Below are 15,625 nucleotides of genomic sequence, written 5' to 3'. Positions count from 1 at the left end.
AAGTATTAGATAGAGCGAAGCAATTCCACAACCAATGGATCAGATCTAAACTCTGCAGTCATGCCACATCTCGTTGGGAATGATGGTGTATCATTAAATAACTCAATGGAGAAGGTGGCTCCACAAATATCCCCATCCTCAATGATGGGGAAGTCCAGCTCATAAATGAAAAAGATACAGCAATGTTGCATTTGCAACAATTTCCAGTCAAAAGTACCGAGTGGATGATTCATCTTGGCCTCCTCTCAAGACCCAAATCACAGATGCCAGTCTTCAGTCAATTCGATTCACTCCATGTGATATCAAGAAATGGCTAAGGGCACGGGATACTGCAAAGGCTATGGCTATGACAATATTCCAGCAATAGTACTCAAGACTGGTGTTCCAGAAATTGCCCCACCACTAGCCAAGTTGTTCCAGTTCAGCTACAACACTGGCATCTACCCGGCAATATGGAAAATTGCTCATGTACGTGCACAAAAAGCAGGACAAGTACAACCCAGCCCATTACTTTCTCACCCGTCTACTCTTGATCGTCGGTAAAGTGATGGAAGGAGTCATTAACAGTGCTATCAAGTACTGTTGCTTTGCAATAACCTACTCACTGATGCTCAGTTTGGGTTCTGCCAGGGCCACTCAGCTCTTGAACCCATTACAGCCTTAGTCGAAACATGAACAAAAGAGCTGAACCGAGGAGGCGAGATGAGTGACTTCCCTTGACATCATGACAGAATTTGATCGAGTGTGGCATCAAGGAGCCCTAGCAAAACTGGAGTCAATAGGAATCGGAGAAAACACTCAGTTGGCTGGAGTCATAGCTTGGACAAAGGAAGATGGCTGTGGCTGCTATCGGTCAATCATCTTAGTTCCAGGACATCACTGTCGGAGTCCCTCGGAGTAGTGTCGTAGGCCCAACCATCTTCAGCTGCTTCATCGTTGACCTTCCTTGCATCATAAAGTCAGAGGAAGGGATGATCACTGATGATTGCACAATATTTTGTACCATTCATGACTCCTCAGGTACTGAAGCAGTAAACAAAATCTAGAAATATCCAGGTTTGGGCTGATAAGTGACAAGTAACATTCATGCCACACAAATGCCATCTCAACAAAAGTGAATCTAATCATTGCCACTTGACATTCAATGGTGTTACCAGAGCTGAATCCCCTACTATCAACATCCTGGGGGTTACCATTGACCATAAACTGAACTGGACTACCCTATAAATACTATGGCAATATGAGTAGGTCAGATGCAAGGAAACCTGTGGTGAGTAATTCATCTCCTGGCTCCCCAAAACTATCCACAATCTACAAGGCATAAGTCCTAATCAAAGACCCCTCCCACCCAGCTTACTGACTCTTCTAATTTCTTCCATTGGGCAGGAGACACAAAAGTCTGAGAAAACACACGAACAAATTCAAAAACAGCTTCTTCCCCACTGTTACCAGACTCCGAAACGACCCTCTTATGGACTGACTTGATTAATACTACACTCCTGTAGTATTACAGGATGCTGGTGTCTATGTATTTAGATTGTGTACCTTGTGTTGCCCAATAATGTATTTTCTTTTCTTTTCATGTACTAAATGATCTGTTTGAGCTGCTCGCAGAATAATACTTTTCATTGTACCTCGGTACACGTGACAATAAATAAATCCAATCCAATCCAGTCAGGAGTGTGATGGAATACCCCCACTTGCCTGTATGAGTGCAGCTCCAACAACATTCAAGAACCTTGACACCATCCAGGACAAAGCAGCCCACTTGATTGGCACCCCTTTCCATAAATATTGACTCCATGCACCACCGAAGCACAGTGACAGCAGTCTGTATCATCTAGAAAATGCACTGCAGGAACTCAGCAAGGCTCCTTAGACAGCATCTTCCAAACCCACGACTGTTACCAGAATGATATGGGCAGCAGAAGCATTGGAACACCATCACCTGGAGGTTCGCATCCGAGCAACTGACTTGGAAATATATCACAGTTCCTTCACCGTCATTGGATCAGAATCCTGGAATTCAGTCCCGAACAGCTAATGTACACATGGACTGCAGGAGTACAAGGTCACTTTCTCAAGGGCAATTAGGGATGGTCAAACGATGCTGACCTAGCCAGCGATGCCCACATGCCATGAATAAATATTTTAAAATTCTATGTCTCTTTAATAACTTTAGGCCTTTTTGGAAATTTCCATACAAGTCATCTAAAAATTTATTGAATTTTCCAGGTTTTCCATGACCCATAGGAATGCTGGATGTGTAAAGAAATGGACTACATTCAAACATTTACAATCTTCTTTCAAAATTACTCCTCTTGTTTTCAACAAACAAAAAAAAGTATCAATCAGAAACAATTGGCGAAATTCAACTCAAGATAAATTCCGCGGAAGGGCGCAATTCATGCGGTGAAACATCCCGCTATCCAACGGTATTTCCCCTTTTTTGGGCCTTGGGAAGTTTCTCCCCGCCGTGGCCACACTTAGTGGGATTTCCTGCTGGCGAGCTTCACAGATCAGGCGCCGATTTGGGAGGCTGAACTGATCTTCCCAACCCCACCTTTCTCCCAACCTTGGGGGGGCTCCCGGGAACCCCCCCCCCCCCCCCTCACCCTAGCAAGCCCACCCCGGGCCCGACACCTGGCCAACCTGGCACCGACAACCTGGCCGTGTCACCCAGGCGCCAAGGTGGCATTGCAAGGATGGCCGGCAGGCAGTACCAAGGTGCCACCCTACCCTGTCCCCAAATAACCGGGGGTCTTCAATGGGCTGGGAGACTCTCGCAGGTGCCATTATGACTGGTTCATGTTTGTGTGAGCCAACACTAAATGGCACGCTAGTGAGGTTTCCAAAGTGTGGTCGGTGAGTCCCAGGCGCCGGGTGAATCCAGTGTCGGGGTACAGTTCATTTAAATATTCAGTTCGTGCTGTCCTGGCGCGGAGCCCGACTTTGGACTCAAGTGTGATTCACCCGTTGCACACGGATCTGTGCCAGGCACAACAGAGTCGTTGAATGACGCCCAAGAGTCTTTCCATTTAACATTCAGAATACAATGAAGTCTCCTCCTACTTTCCTTCCAGAATAGTTGCAATGAGATTATCTGATTTCAAATCTGGTCATCAAGAAGGGAAACAGATAAGGAAAGTGAAAGAGTCTGGAACAAATGACAACCAAGTCTATACAGGGAGTCAAATCCAGCAATCCTATTTTAACTAGTATCTTCATTTATAACGTTAAGATAACTCACACTAGCAGTGTTGTGAATGTTACTTTTACAAACTTGCAGGTCCGTCTCAGGTGAAATACAAAATGCTACACCAAAATTACCTCCTGCTTCTTTTTTACCGCGTTCCCATCCTTTCCGCTTATTTTTCTCTCTTTTCTTTAGTACGGATTTTGAATCTTTCATCCAGGTCTGATAAATGAACTGTAAAAACAAAGTTTATATATCTTCTTCACCAGATTTAAAGTGGCCCATTCAGTGCATAGCCATACTACAGAGAATGACAAGCGTCATCCAGAAACTCATCACTATAAATTGATTAAAAACACCATATCACATTGGGTTCAAAACACAAATTGAATATATAGCTGATTAGCTGGAAAAGCCAGGCTTGAGACGAGACTTTGCTGCTTTTAATACAATTAATGGCCAATTTTAACTGTAGTGCTGTATTGGTATACAAAAAAACAGGCACAAAAACAGGATATAAAAGTAAGAATTAAAATCCACCATCAAATTTCTACTTCTGTACACATAGATTAAGGGTTTGTCTAAAAGAAAGTGTCACACAATGTGTTATATCTTCAGACACACTGATGTTGAATATTTTACTTGCCTGTCTTCTGGTCACAATTGCTGCACGTGAAATGAGATAGGACAATCTATTTCCTAGTAACACAATTGTACAGCACAAGAGTAACACTGTTTTGGAAATTTCATTCTGAGAAGCCACAGAATAGATAGAGGAAAATGTCAAACTGGTGAATTAGGGTGATCTGCTGTGATTAAGATTTGGGATTGCGTTTGGACCACATTCCAAACCACATGTAACCCCATACATGGGATGGATTCTCCGTTGTTCGATGCCAGCATCGGGATTCCGAAAAATGGGTTCAGCGCCAGACACAGACCAGATGCTGTGCTCCATTGTGTGTATGCGGCAGCAGCACGCTACCCACCCTGTGTCGGTGGGAACATGTAAATTAAAGTAAAGTAGGAATATGTATGCAATTAAAGGCCTTAAAGCCCGGTCCCCCCCCTCCCAACCCACCCCCCAGTGATGCTCCAACACCCTCATCGAGAATGACACCGGGCAGGCTTTGGTGCGTGGTTGGCCAAGCACAGCCCTGCTGCGGTGGAGACTTTAGGGGCGGTCAGGACACTGATGATGTGCTCCTCTGTCGCTTCCAGGCTGTGGGGGGGGGGGGGGGGGGTGGTCCCCTCAGGGACCTCGGAGTTGCCCCCACCCTCCACAGACCCTCCATCAGAACATAAGACATAGGAGCAAAATTAGGTCATTTGGCACATAGAGTATGCCCCACCATTTGATCATGTTTGTTTCTCATCCCTATTCTCCCCGTAACCCTTGATCCCTTATTAATCAAGAACCTACCTATCTCTGTCTTAAAGACATTCAAGTGACTTGACATTCACAGCCTTCTGCGGCAAAAAGTTCCACAGATTCACCATGCTCTGGCTGAAGAAATTCCCCCTCACCTTAGTTAAAGGATCATTCAGTCAGTCTGAGGCTGTTCCCCTCGAGTTCTAGTCTCTCCTACTATATCTAGTCTGATAACACCAGCACATCCGTCCTTAGATACGGGGCCAAAACTGATCACAATATTTCAAATTGAGTCTGATGAGAGCCTTATACAGCCTCAGCTGTACATCCCTGCTCTTGTATTTTAGCCCTCTCGAAATGAATGCTAACATTACATTTGCCTACCTAACTGCCAACTGAACCTGCATGTTAACCTTAAGAGAATCCTGAAGCAAGACTCCTAAAGTCCCTTTCAGATTTCCAAGCCATTTCCCTGTTGGGCACCTTGTCAAAGGCCTTCTGGAAATCCAAATAGATCATGTCCCTGGTTCTCCTTTGTTATAAAGATTGATAGTATTTTGAAGAATAAAGGGTTATGGTGTTCAGGTGGAAAAGTCGACTTAAGTCCACAAAAGATCAGCCATGATCTCATTGAATGGCGGAGCAGACTCAAAGGGCCAGAAGGCCTACTCCTGCTCCCAGTTCTATGTTATTATGTTTAACTTCCCCGTTACCTCCTCGATGAATTCTAACAGATTTATCAGGCATGACCTCCCCTTGACGAAGCCTTGGTGACTGAGCCCTATTTTAGCATACACTTCTAAGTACTCCGCAATATCATCTTTAATAATTGTTTCTGCAACCTGAGCAACGACCGAAGTCAGGCTAACCGGCCTATAATTTCCCGTCTTCTGCCTCCCTCCCTTTTTAAACAGGGGTGTTACATTAGCTATTTTCTAGTCCTCTGGGACCTTCCCTGCCACCACTGATTCCTGAAAGATCACCACCAATGCTTCCACAATCTCCTCAGCTATCGCCTTCAGAACCCTGGGGTGTTGTCCATCCAGTTCGGGTGATTTATTCACCTTTCAGCGACACAGCACCTTCTCCTTAGTGATGGCCATTACATTCACCTCCTCCCCCTGACTCTTTTGAAGTTCTCAAATGCTACTTGTGTCTTCCACCACAAAGACTGATGAAGTACCTATCTAGGCAGCACATGTGGATAGCACTGTGGCTTTACAGAGCCAGGGTCCCAGGTTTGATTCCCCGCTGGGTCACTGTTTGTGCGGAGTTTGCACGTTCTCCCAGTGTCTGCGTGGGTTTCCTCCGGGTGCTCCGGTTTCCTCCCACAGTTCAAAGACGTGCAGGTTGGGTGGATTGGCCATGCTAAATTGTCCTTAAGTGTCCAAAAAAGGTTAGAAGGGTTATTGGATTAAGGGATAGGGTGGAAGTGAGGGCTTAAGTGGGTCGGTGCAGACTCAATGAGTCGAATGGCCTTCTTCTGCACTGTATGTTCTATGTACTATGTACTCTGTCATTTCTTTGTTCCCCATTATTACTTCTCCAGCCTGATTTTCCAATGGTCCAATGTCCATCTTGCCTCTCTCTTATCTTTATATATCAATAATTATCTTGCCATGTTCTTTTATATTACTAGCTAGCTTACACTCATATTTCATCTCTCCACCCCCCCCCCCCCCCCCCCCACCCCACCCCACCCCTCTTATTCCTCCTTTAGTTGTCCTCCACTTGCTTTTAAAGCCTTCCCAATCCTATGGATTCTCACTAATTCTTGCCACATTGTATACTTTTTCTTTTGCTTTTATGCTATTCCTTACTTCCTTTGTCAGCCTCGTCCTCCCCTTAGAATGTTTCCTCCTTGGGATGAATTTTTGTTGTGCCTCCCGTATAACCCCCAAAAACTCCTGCCATTGCTGTTGCACTGTTTCCCTGCCAGGCTCCCCTTCCAATCAACTCTGCCCAGCTCCTCCCTCATGTCTTTGTAGTTACCTTTATTCAATTATAATACCATTACATCTGATTCCAGATTCTCAAACTGCAGGGTGAATTCTATCATGTTGTGGTCACTGCCCCTAAGGGTTCCTTCACCTTAAGTTCCCTAATCAAGTCTGCCTCATTGCGCATTACCAAATGATACCTGGGGACCCCACCACTGGAGGTTCCTCTCCAAGTCACTCACCACCCGGACTTGGAAATATATTGCCATTCCTTCACTGTCACTGGGGCAAATTCCTGGAACTCCCTCCCTAAAAGCACATTGGGTGTATCTACACCTCAAAGACTGCAGTAGTTCAAGAGGACAACTCATGACCACCTTCTGAATGGAAACGTCACATCCCGTAAAAGAATAATGTTTTTTTTAAATCAAGAATTGCCTGCTCCCTACTGGATTCTACCACAAGCTGATTCAAAAAAACCATCTCGGAAACATTCCACAAATTCCTTTTCTTTGTGACAGATACCAACCTGATTTTCCCAGTCCACCTGCATGATTATTGCAATAATGGGCGGGATTCTCCCGTACCCAGCGGGGCGGGGGTACCGGTGGGACAGAGTGGCGTGAACCACTCCGGTGTCAGCCCGCCCCAAAGGTGCGGAATCCTCTGCACCTTTAGGGGCTAAGCCGGCGCCAGAGTGGTTTGCGTCTCCACCAGCTGGCGTGGAAGGCCTTTGGCGCCACGCCAGCCAGATCTGAAAGGACTCCGCCAGCCAGTGAGAGTCCATGCATGCGCGGGAGCATCAGCGGCTGCTGACATCATCCCCGCGCATGCGCGGGGGGGGTTCACCTACGCGTTGGCCATCGCGGAGCCTGACACGGCCGACGCGTAGGAAAAGAGTGCCCCCATGGCACAGGCCCGCCCGTGGATCAGTGGGCCCCGATCGCAGGACTTCGGCCCATCGTGGGCCAGAGAATTCGATCAGCCTCAGGGCCCATTGAGTCATGTCGGTCCCCGCCATTCTCCGAGGCTGGCGGCACGATTCACGCCTCGCCGACTTTTGGAGGGCCGGAGAATTCGGAGGACGGCGGGGGCGGGATTCACGCCGACCCCCGGCAATTCTCCGACCCGGCCGGGGGAGGGGGGGGGGGGGCTCGGAGAATCCCGCCTATTGTAGTTCTTAATACCTTTTCTATCTCCTAATTTATTTCTGCTCCGCATCCTGACTACTGCTAGGGGGCCTGTACGTATCTCCCCATTGGATCTTTTTTCCTTTGTGATTCCTCAATTCTACACACAGATTCTACGCCTTCCGACTTGTTCGGGAAACTTTACTACCCTCACCTAAGCCCGCCCCCCCCCCCCCCCCCCCCCCCCCCATCCCCGGTTCAACTAGTTTAAATTGCTCATCATTAACCTGCACTTCACCTTCTCATTTAATTTTGATTTTCTAATTTTCCACACAACTAAATTCCTCTCTCCCACTATTTAGTTTAAAATCCCATCCACAATCACCAAGGCTCTGGTCCCAGTATGATTCAGGTGAAGACCATCCCATCAGAACAGCTACCTCCTTCTCCAGGACTGGTGCCAATGTCCCATGATTCAAACCCATTTCTTCCACACTAACCTTTGAAACACACATTTACATCTTTAATATATTGACCCTGTACCATTAATTGTGGATCAGGTAGTAATCGGAGATTATTACCTTTTGGTTCTGCTTTTTCATTTACCCCCTGGTTTCTCATATTCCTTCAGGCAGAACCTTTATCCTTGTTCTTCCTATGTGGTTGTATCCTGCTTTATTGCTAATCAGGTATCCTGCTTTAATGCTAATCACAATGTTCAAAAACACACTTGCTTTAAATTGACAGTGCCTCATGACATCAAAAGCAGCTAAGTGGTTTCTGGCTGTGAAAAGGAGAAGGCAGAATAATAGAGGCATTGAAGCATGAGTGGATAGATAAATAAACAATCCACCAAGCGCCTGTGGTCTAGAGTCTAGTGGTTCTCAACCGGGGTCCACAGGACCCTGGGGGTCCATGTAACATTACTGGGGGTCCACACAAACAAATACCGAATTGGGGGTCCACGGTGATATTTTAGTGGTCCATAGAGCAATTCTACTTCAGAACAATTGTTATTACTGAGAATCAAGTAGAAGAAAAAAATGTTTGTTTCATGATGAATATTCACCTTTCTCTCTCTCTCTCTCACACTGACAAAGGTCAAAGAGAGATTAGGCTCTAGACCAATAAAACTGTCAATCACTGGCAAGTGAAATTGAATGGATGATTTCCATTTCAAAGACAATCAGGGGATTGAAGCAGTTGCTGCTTTAAAGACTTTGTATGAGGCAGCAGATGTCACGAAAGAGTAAATGAAAATGTAGCCAATTTTCAACTCGATTGTCTGGATTGCTCTTCAGCTTCCAGGCTGGGTGACTGATGGGAGGTTTGATGGGGGGTCGCTGATGGGTGTGACTAATGAGGATCTCTGATGGGGGGGGACTTGGGGAGATCGGATCACCTTTATGCATGCATGCTGTCCTGTTATTCCCATGATGGATGGGAGGATGCCCCTCCTTGTCTGCGGGGAGTGGCGCAGGATTAACTCTGTCGGAGGGAGGGGAGACCTGCTGCAGGGCCTTGGAATTGGGTTGCCCACTCAAAATGGCAGCCTGACACCAGAATTCCGGCGAGCTTTCCCTGCACACATTTGCATGCTTAAGGAGTGAGACTCCGCATTTGGACCCCACTCCCAGCGCCAATTGACTCCCAATTCTCCATTGGTTGGAGCACTTCGGCACCAGAACGAAGAGTCCCGTCCATATATTTACTATATCGGGTCGGAGAATATTTGATGCTGGTGCCTCCTGCCTAAATGACAAGTATTGCTTTCATTAACATTCAAATATTTTATGAATTCAAACACAGTGAATAAGACAGTTCCTCATCAACATGTTCATTGGTTGCTAGCATGGTGGATGATGCACTCTATAAAGCCTATCTCAATGCGATTTGTGGAGGTTACTTCAAAAGCACCACTTCCGTGCCTTTTTTGGCCAAGTTTCTATTTTGAAATACCAAAATACAGCACTACACAATGTTAGCAGAATAATAAGAAACAAATAATGGAAGAAGAAGGAAACCACAATACTCCGTTTGCCAATTTTCAGGAGTTGTTAGTTATTAGCAAAAATGCATAATTAGTAGTTAGTTCAAATAATTTATCAGCAGCATTAATCCAGTTGCAATTAGCTGTAAATCCATGACTGAGGTAATTTTTAATGGCACAGGAAATTCTATCTGTTCAGCAGTAAACTTTCCCTTTTTATTGTCGATTTACTCCCCACAACAGATATAATCAGTGGTAGATATAATCATGCATGCAAAGCAAGACAGAAAATAGAAAAGCACAAAAATTCAGCATTGGTTTAAAGCAACATAGAAGCAAGACATGCATATTATGATGTACAGAAGCCAGTGTTTGCCAGCTCTTACTGCAGAAAAACAACACAAAACTACATAAAATAATTAGCATTGAGGCATTATTATGAACCTCTATCTTGAACAATATTACATAAAACTGGGTTTGAATCTATCATTTTGATTTTCGGTTTTATTTGAGTATCGATGTTTGTGTCACTCTAAACCACAGATTATAACTTGTGTATTTACAATTCATAATATTTAAACATTAATACAAAAAAGGTCTCTGCTCATACAATATATGCTTTTTTGAGTATGAAAGTACTTTTTATAAAGCCTCAGTGTATTTAATTTAACTTTAATGATAGATTATATTCACAGTAAGCGTACATCATTGAATTGAGCATATGCAGACCGTCTTAAAATGTACCAATCAACTGAACGCAATAACCAGAAAATAAAGTTGTTCATGATCAATTTTATTTATTGTTAAATTTGCTGTGAAGGGTTTCACTTATCTGAAATGTTTCAAACTGTCCAGCTCTCTACTTAATATATTTGAACAATCCTATTGAAGGATAACTAAACATGCCAGTTAAAAGCCAGTGCAATAAGACAGAATGGTACTGAAAATATGAGGGAAGAACAGTACAACCCCACCAATTGGCAATCTCAGGAGATGGGTGAAATCATATTTTGGCTGTTTCAGGCACTTTCATTGAGGAGAATAGATATGAGCTATTAATTTTAAACATTATGCTTTCACACCAAAATGTCACCATTACAGTATCTTTTAAAACTACACCACAAAGATTTCAAAAAATAAGTTAATCAAACTACAATTCAAACCAAATTTATCGAAGAGTTGTCCAACTGGTTGGGATTACTGCATTAAATGAGTTGGTATATACAGAATGAGGCATAATCATTGCACACACTCAAGAAACATCTGAGAAATACCTTTAACAGCTCTGACTATCAACTGAAGTATGGTTTTTGGCAGTTTTAGGATAGACTTTGGACAAGGCTATTTGGCTGAAACAAATTTCCGAACTGCTCTCTACAAGGATAAAGCAAGGCAATTGTTTAGTAGAAAGGAGGTCCTTAATCTTTAGTTCAAGTCTTTTGAAAAATAATTCAAGTCAATATTTTAAGGTTTTACATTCATTTGGAGGTCACTGATGTTTGAATTTTACATAATCTACAACAAAGGTAATTTGGTTTTCTGCACAAAAAGCTGAAGAGAATTAGATTTTCTAAATTAACTGGGGATCTAAATAAAACTTGCATGGTGCTTCTCACATCAGAAACAACTAATAATAAAGAAGGAAAGTATGAATGGGATCATGGACAATGTGAAAAAAGGGAAGTAAAATATCAAAGCTAGGTTGGGGGAACTGAAAGCATTGTTGAAAATGTGATTTTTGACCAAGTTTTTGGAAGCAGGCAGAGAGGCAGTGAACTACATTTACTTCCCATAGAATCATTACAGTGCTGAAGGAGACCACTCAGCCCATCGAATCTGCACTGACCCTCTGAAAGACTACCCATTCTGCTCTACCCTATCCCGGAACCACACCCAACCTGCACACTGTTGGACCCTAAGGGGTAATTTAGTATGGCCAATCCACCTAACCTGCACATCTTTGGACTGTGCATTCACTTCAAACTGGGTCATCTCTGTCTGAAGGAAGTTCTAGTTTATGATGAAAAAAGATGGCGCCGTCCCTGCACTAACGCTCCGCCCGGTGGAGGGCTACCAGCCGCGCCACATAAAACCCCCGCCATTCCCGACATAAACGGCCGGAGAATTGCCAGGTTTGTGGCCCGCGCATGGGCATGAAGACCCAGCCTGTCAGAGAGAGCCCCCTGTACCCCCGCCAGCCACCCCCGGACCACCCCCCACCAGTCTCCCAAGCACCCCGCAAAGCCCACCCCGGGCCAGCGGAAATGGCTCCCCCCCTCCCCCTGACTGTGGCGGCGCTAGACACAGTCTGCAGCCGCCATGCGATGTTGACGAAAACTCAGAGCACACCCGGCACATCGGGGGGCGAAGCATTGGGGGAGGGCCTTCAGGTGACGTCCTCCTGAGGCCGTCCCAATAGCGTGCGACACACTCACCGGAGATGTTGTTTTGGTGGGGTCAGAGCATCCGATAATGGGCACCGTCCCTGATTTTGGTGTCAAAAGGGATTCTCCGCACGATCGGCGCATACGATTTTGCCGTCCGTGGACTTCCACAACAGAAAAATTGGCGCTGCATTTGCACCGCTTCTGCTACTATTAAGGGGCAAGCACCGGTTCCACATGGAACACAATCGATTCTACTGAAAATAGTGCGGGATTCACCGGGTCCGTGATTGACAAGCTGCAGCCGCACATACACATAACACTCCTCACAAACACTTATCCCAGCCAAAAGATGGCTTTGATTGTGCTGGAGTGTGCCCATACAGCTACAGGTTGTCTGGGGCCAGATGGCACCCGGGGCGGGTGCTCTGGGGAACATGTATATGACCCATGGCACCAGGTTCAAAGTGGGATGTCAGCGGTGTGCACAGCTGCACGGCTGCCTTGCCGGCTGCAGCAATGGTACTCAGTACCCGTCCACTCCGACCCCCGGAGCCCACCTCCGGGCCACCCTCCACTACTCCCCCCAGCCCTGGCAGAAGCCCCCTGCCAGCAGCACATGGTCAGCAAACAATGGCGATGTTGGAGACCTGCTGAACCCATCTCTCTCCCTCAGGAGCTGCCACGGCGGTTTCACGATTTTTAAAAGCACAAGTGAACCGTGTCGTCGGGAACGTGGCCCATTGGAGGCGGAGAATCGCGGTGGCCCTGGAGAGTACCGGGTCGGGCCGTTAATGATATGCAAACGGTGTTTACTGTGCGTGCGGAGTGAAACGCATTGACGCTGTTTTCGAGATGACGGAGAATCGCGATTTAGTGTGAAATTGGCGCCTGCCGCAATTTTGGCGTCGGAAGCTATTCTCCGCCAATCACATTTCCCAATTTCAATCCAGCTCAAGAATTTTGAAATTGACATGTTACACCATGGGAGTTAGAGAAGCTTGGAAGTGGATAACAGTGATGAGAATGTTGGATATTGTGCAAATGAAAACACTGGTTAATTACTTTGGATGAGTTGAAGTTTGCTGGAGTGCTAATGCATGGAGGCCAACCAGCTACAAAGTAATTGGAGATACCGAGTCTTGAGGTGAAGGCATGGACAAGAATTTCTGCGGTAGAAAAACTGGAGATGGGGTGGTGTAACTATTATTGCAGAGGTACAAGGAAGCATTTATTTAGTTCAACAGACTTGGGGAAGAAAGCTGAATTTGAGATTGAATACATATGCCAACTTTCTGTAAATCCTGATAGCTTGAAATGACAGCCAGGGAGATTTTGCAAAGACTAGGGATTTTTGTCAAGGATGCTGCTGTAAGCAAACGAAGATGACCTCAGATTTGATATTTAGCTAGAGTAAGTTACAATTCATCCAGATATTGATAGCAGAAAGACAATCTGAGAATGTTGCATCACCCTTTCAGTCAAAGTAGAGGGCAATAAGTTAGAAATGGTGTCATCAGTAAACCTGGGCATGGTGCTGTTACGGTTCTGTAGTTTGATCAGTCGTTCAAAGGTTTAGACCCTACTGTTTTTACTCAATATGGGCTACGTGTGTACTTCATTACACCAAAGTAATTGATTTTTAGCTGCCTCCAATGTGATTTGGTAAACCACTCAGTTCTACAAAGTTAACATGGGTAATAAATATCATCCTTGTAAGTGCCGCCCACTTTTTAAGAAAGGAAAAAGAAAACAAATGTAGGAACTGACCCTGGGCAACGTGTAATATAGGTAATGAAATGGTAATGAGCAAAGAAAATTCCTAAGATAGACTGGAGGTACACGGTGTGGAATTTTATCATCTTAGTTTTTCACCAACAGTCAGAACTATTTATGAGTCCCCACCTCCGATGGTTTCTGAGGTCTGCTCACCTGCGCAATCAGCCTCGGGGCAATTAATTAAAAGATCACCACAAGGAGATTATTCAATTAAGAATGGTGGATGGGCTCTGTGGACAAGAGAGCCAGTAGCGACACCCGAGGCTAGAGAAGGGTGCTGTAGCATAATGGGCTAAAAGCAATGCTAATGAGATAGTGATTTGCATCATAATGTAACAGTGACATCAGCAGTCATGTACTAAGACTCTGTTAGAAAGATGGAAGTTTCTTCACACACAAGAGATGTACTTACCTTGAAGCTTATCCACGTATAAGTGTAAATAAAGTAGGCTGAAGAAATAGTTTGAAGAAACCGACCTGAGTTAGGCCGAAGTCATTCATGAGTAGAAGTAAACCTTCCCAGTATTGATTAGGTCACAAGTTAAACTGCAAAACTGATGGCACCGGTGGTGACACTAATCTAACAATGGTCCAGTGCCATGGACAGAACACCTACTGGGAGATATCGGAAGAAGGCTTCTTTAAAGGAAGAATCAGAAGACTTACTTGGCTAAGAGGCAAACTGAGGATTGGTAGCGATAGCAGCAGCCATCGAGCAGTCACTTGTCCTTCCATGGACTCTTGAAAACCTCAAAGGTCCACAGAGAGACTAGTATTGGAGTGCAGAGAAAACACTTCCTGAGACCTTGATCGGTTTTGGGTTTGCATGATAAACAGCAGTAGCATCAGATTACTCATTCCTCTATCCTGTGGGGTCTTTGTCAACATATCCTGCTGAGATGGGTAGAGCAGATCTCTTCACTCGAAACTGTCCTAAAAGTATTTGATGCATATTTCAGCCCAAAATGGAACCTTGTAATCAATTGAGCACAATTACTCAGACATTCCGAAAGCCAGAGGAGTCCATCAAATTGTTTCTTACAGACCTGTGTAGGCTATCCAGTTGTGGCGGGTATAGTTCATTGGAAGATTAAATTATTCGCCACTGCATTTGTAACAAAAAGCTGTCAGATCTTTTTACAGACAAAAAACTACCTGACACTCGATTTTAGCGGTTCAATATGCTAGGCAGGCCGTACTTCGGCCATTGAAATCCCAAGGCTTTGAAAGAGTCTGTTAGCTGTGTAGGCCTAAAGGCTGCAGCCATACCCAATTAGCCCGCCAAAAATGGATGAAAGGACAAGAAATCCCACAGCAGCCATCTTGAGGTGACCACGCTGCAATATTAAAATGCAACACAGAAAGCAAGATTACCGATCAGGGGTGCAGAGTGTTTCCAATGTGAAATGACAGGACTCTTCAAGCAGTTTCATAAATCTAAAAATGTCATGAAAGCAGAAGTCAAGAGAATGTATGTAACACAGACCATTCAAGAAATTGACAATAAGGAAAGCAATAAATTTACAGATTTCCTAGAAGTAAAGGATAACGAGCAAGACTTTGGTTAGTCACTTTGGAAGTTAAAGGCTTTAAAACTGACTTCCAATTTGACATTGGTGCCAGTGTTACAATCCTGGTTCATCATTTGAATAAAACAATAGACATCCAGTCGTCAACCTTAACTTGCAGGGTACAGGTGGAATAGATGGGCAACACGGTAGCACATGTGGATAGCACAGTGGCTTCACATCGCCAAGGTCCCAGGTTCGATTCCCCAATGGGTCACTGTCTGTACGTTCTCCCAGTGTCTGCGTGGGTTTCCTCCGGGTGCTCC

General features: G+C 44.9%; 1 protein-coding gene across 1 annotated transcript in view; it reads right to left on the bottom strand.

The window, feature by feature from the left end:
- The window catches only part of LOC119972907 (piezo-type mechanosensitive ion channel component 2-like), a 1,374,210-nt gene that overhangs the window by 218,597 nt on the left and 1,139,988 nt on the right, over nucleotides 1–15,625 (bottom strand). Inside the window, 3 exon segments of the mRNA XM_038810453.1 lie at nucleotides 3,331–3,430; nucleotides 8,277–8,422; nucleotides 10,910–11,002. Coding sequence (XP_038666381.1) covers nucleotides 3,331–3,430; nucleotides 8,277–8,422; nucleotides 10,910–11,002 — 339 coding nt within the window.

This window comes from Scyliorhinus canicula, chromosome 10 (assembly GCF_902713615.1).
Source record: "Scyliorhinus canicula chromosome 10, sScyCan1.1, whole genome shotgun sequence".
Taxonomy (NCBI): domain Eukaryota; kingdom Metazoa; phylum Chordata; class Chondrichthyes; order Carcharhiniformes; family Scyliorhinidae; genus Scyliorhinus; species Scyliorhinus canicula.
The sequence above is the reverse complement of the archived record's forward strand: the minus strand, read 5'-3'. Positions and strand labels throughout refer to the sequence as shown.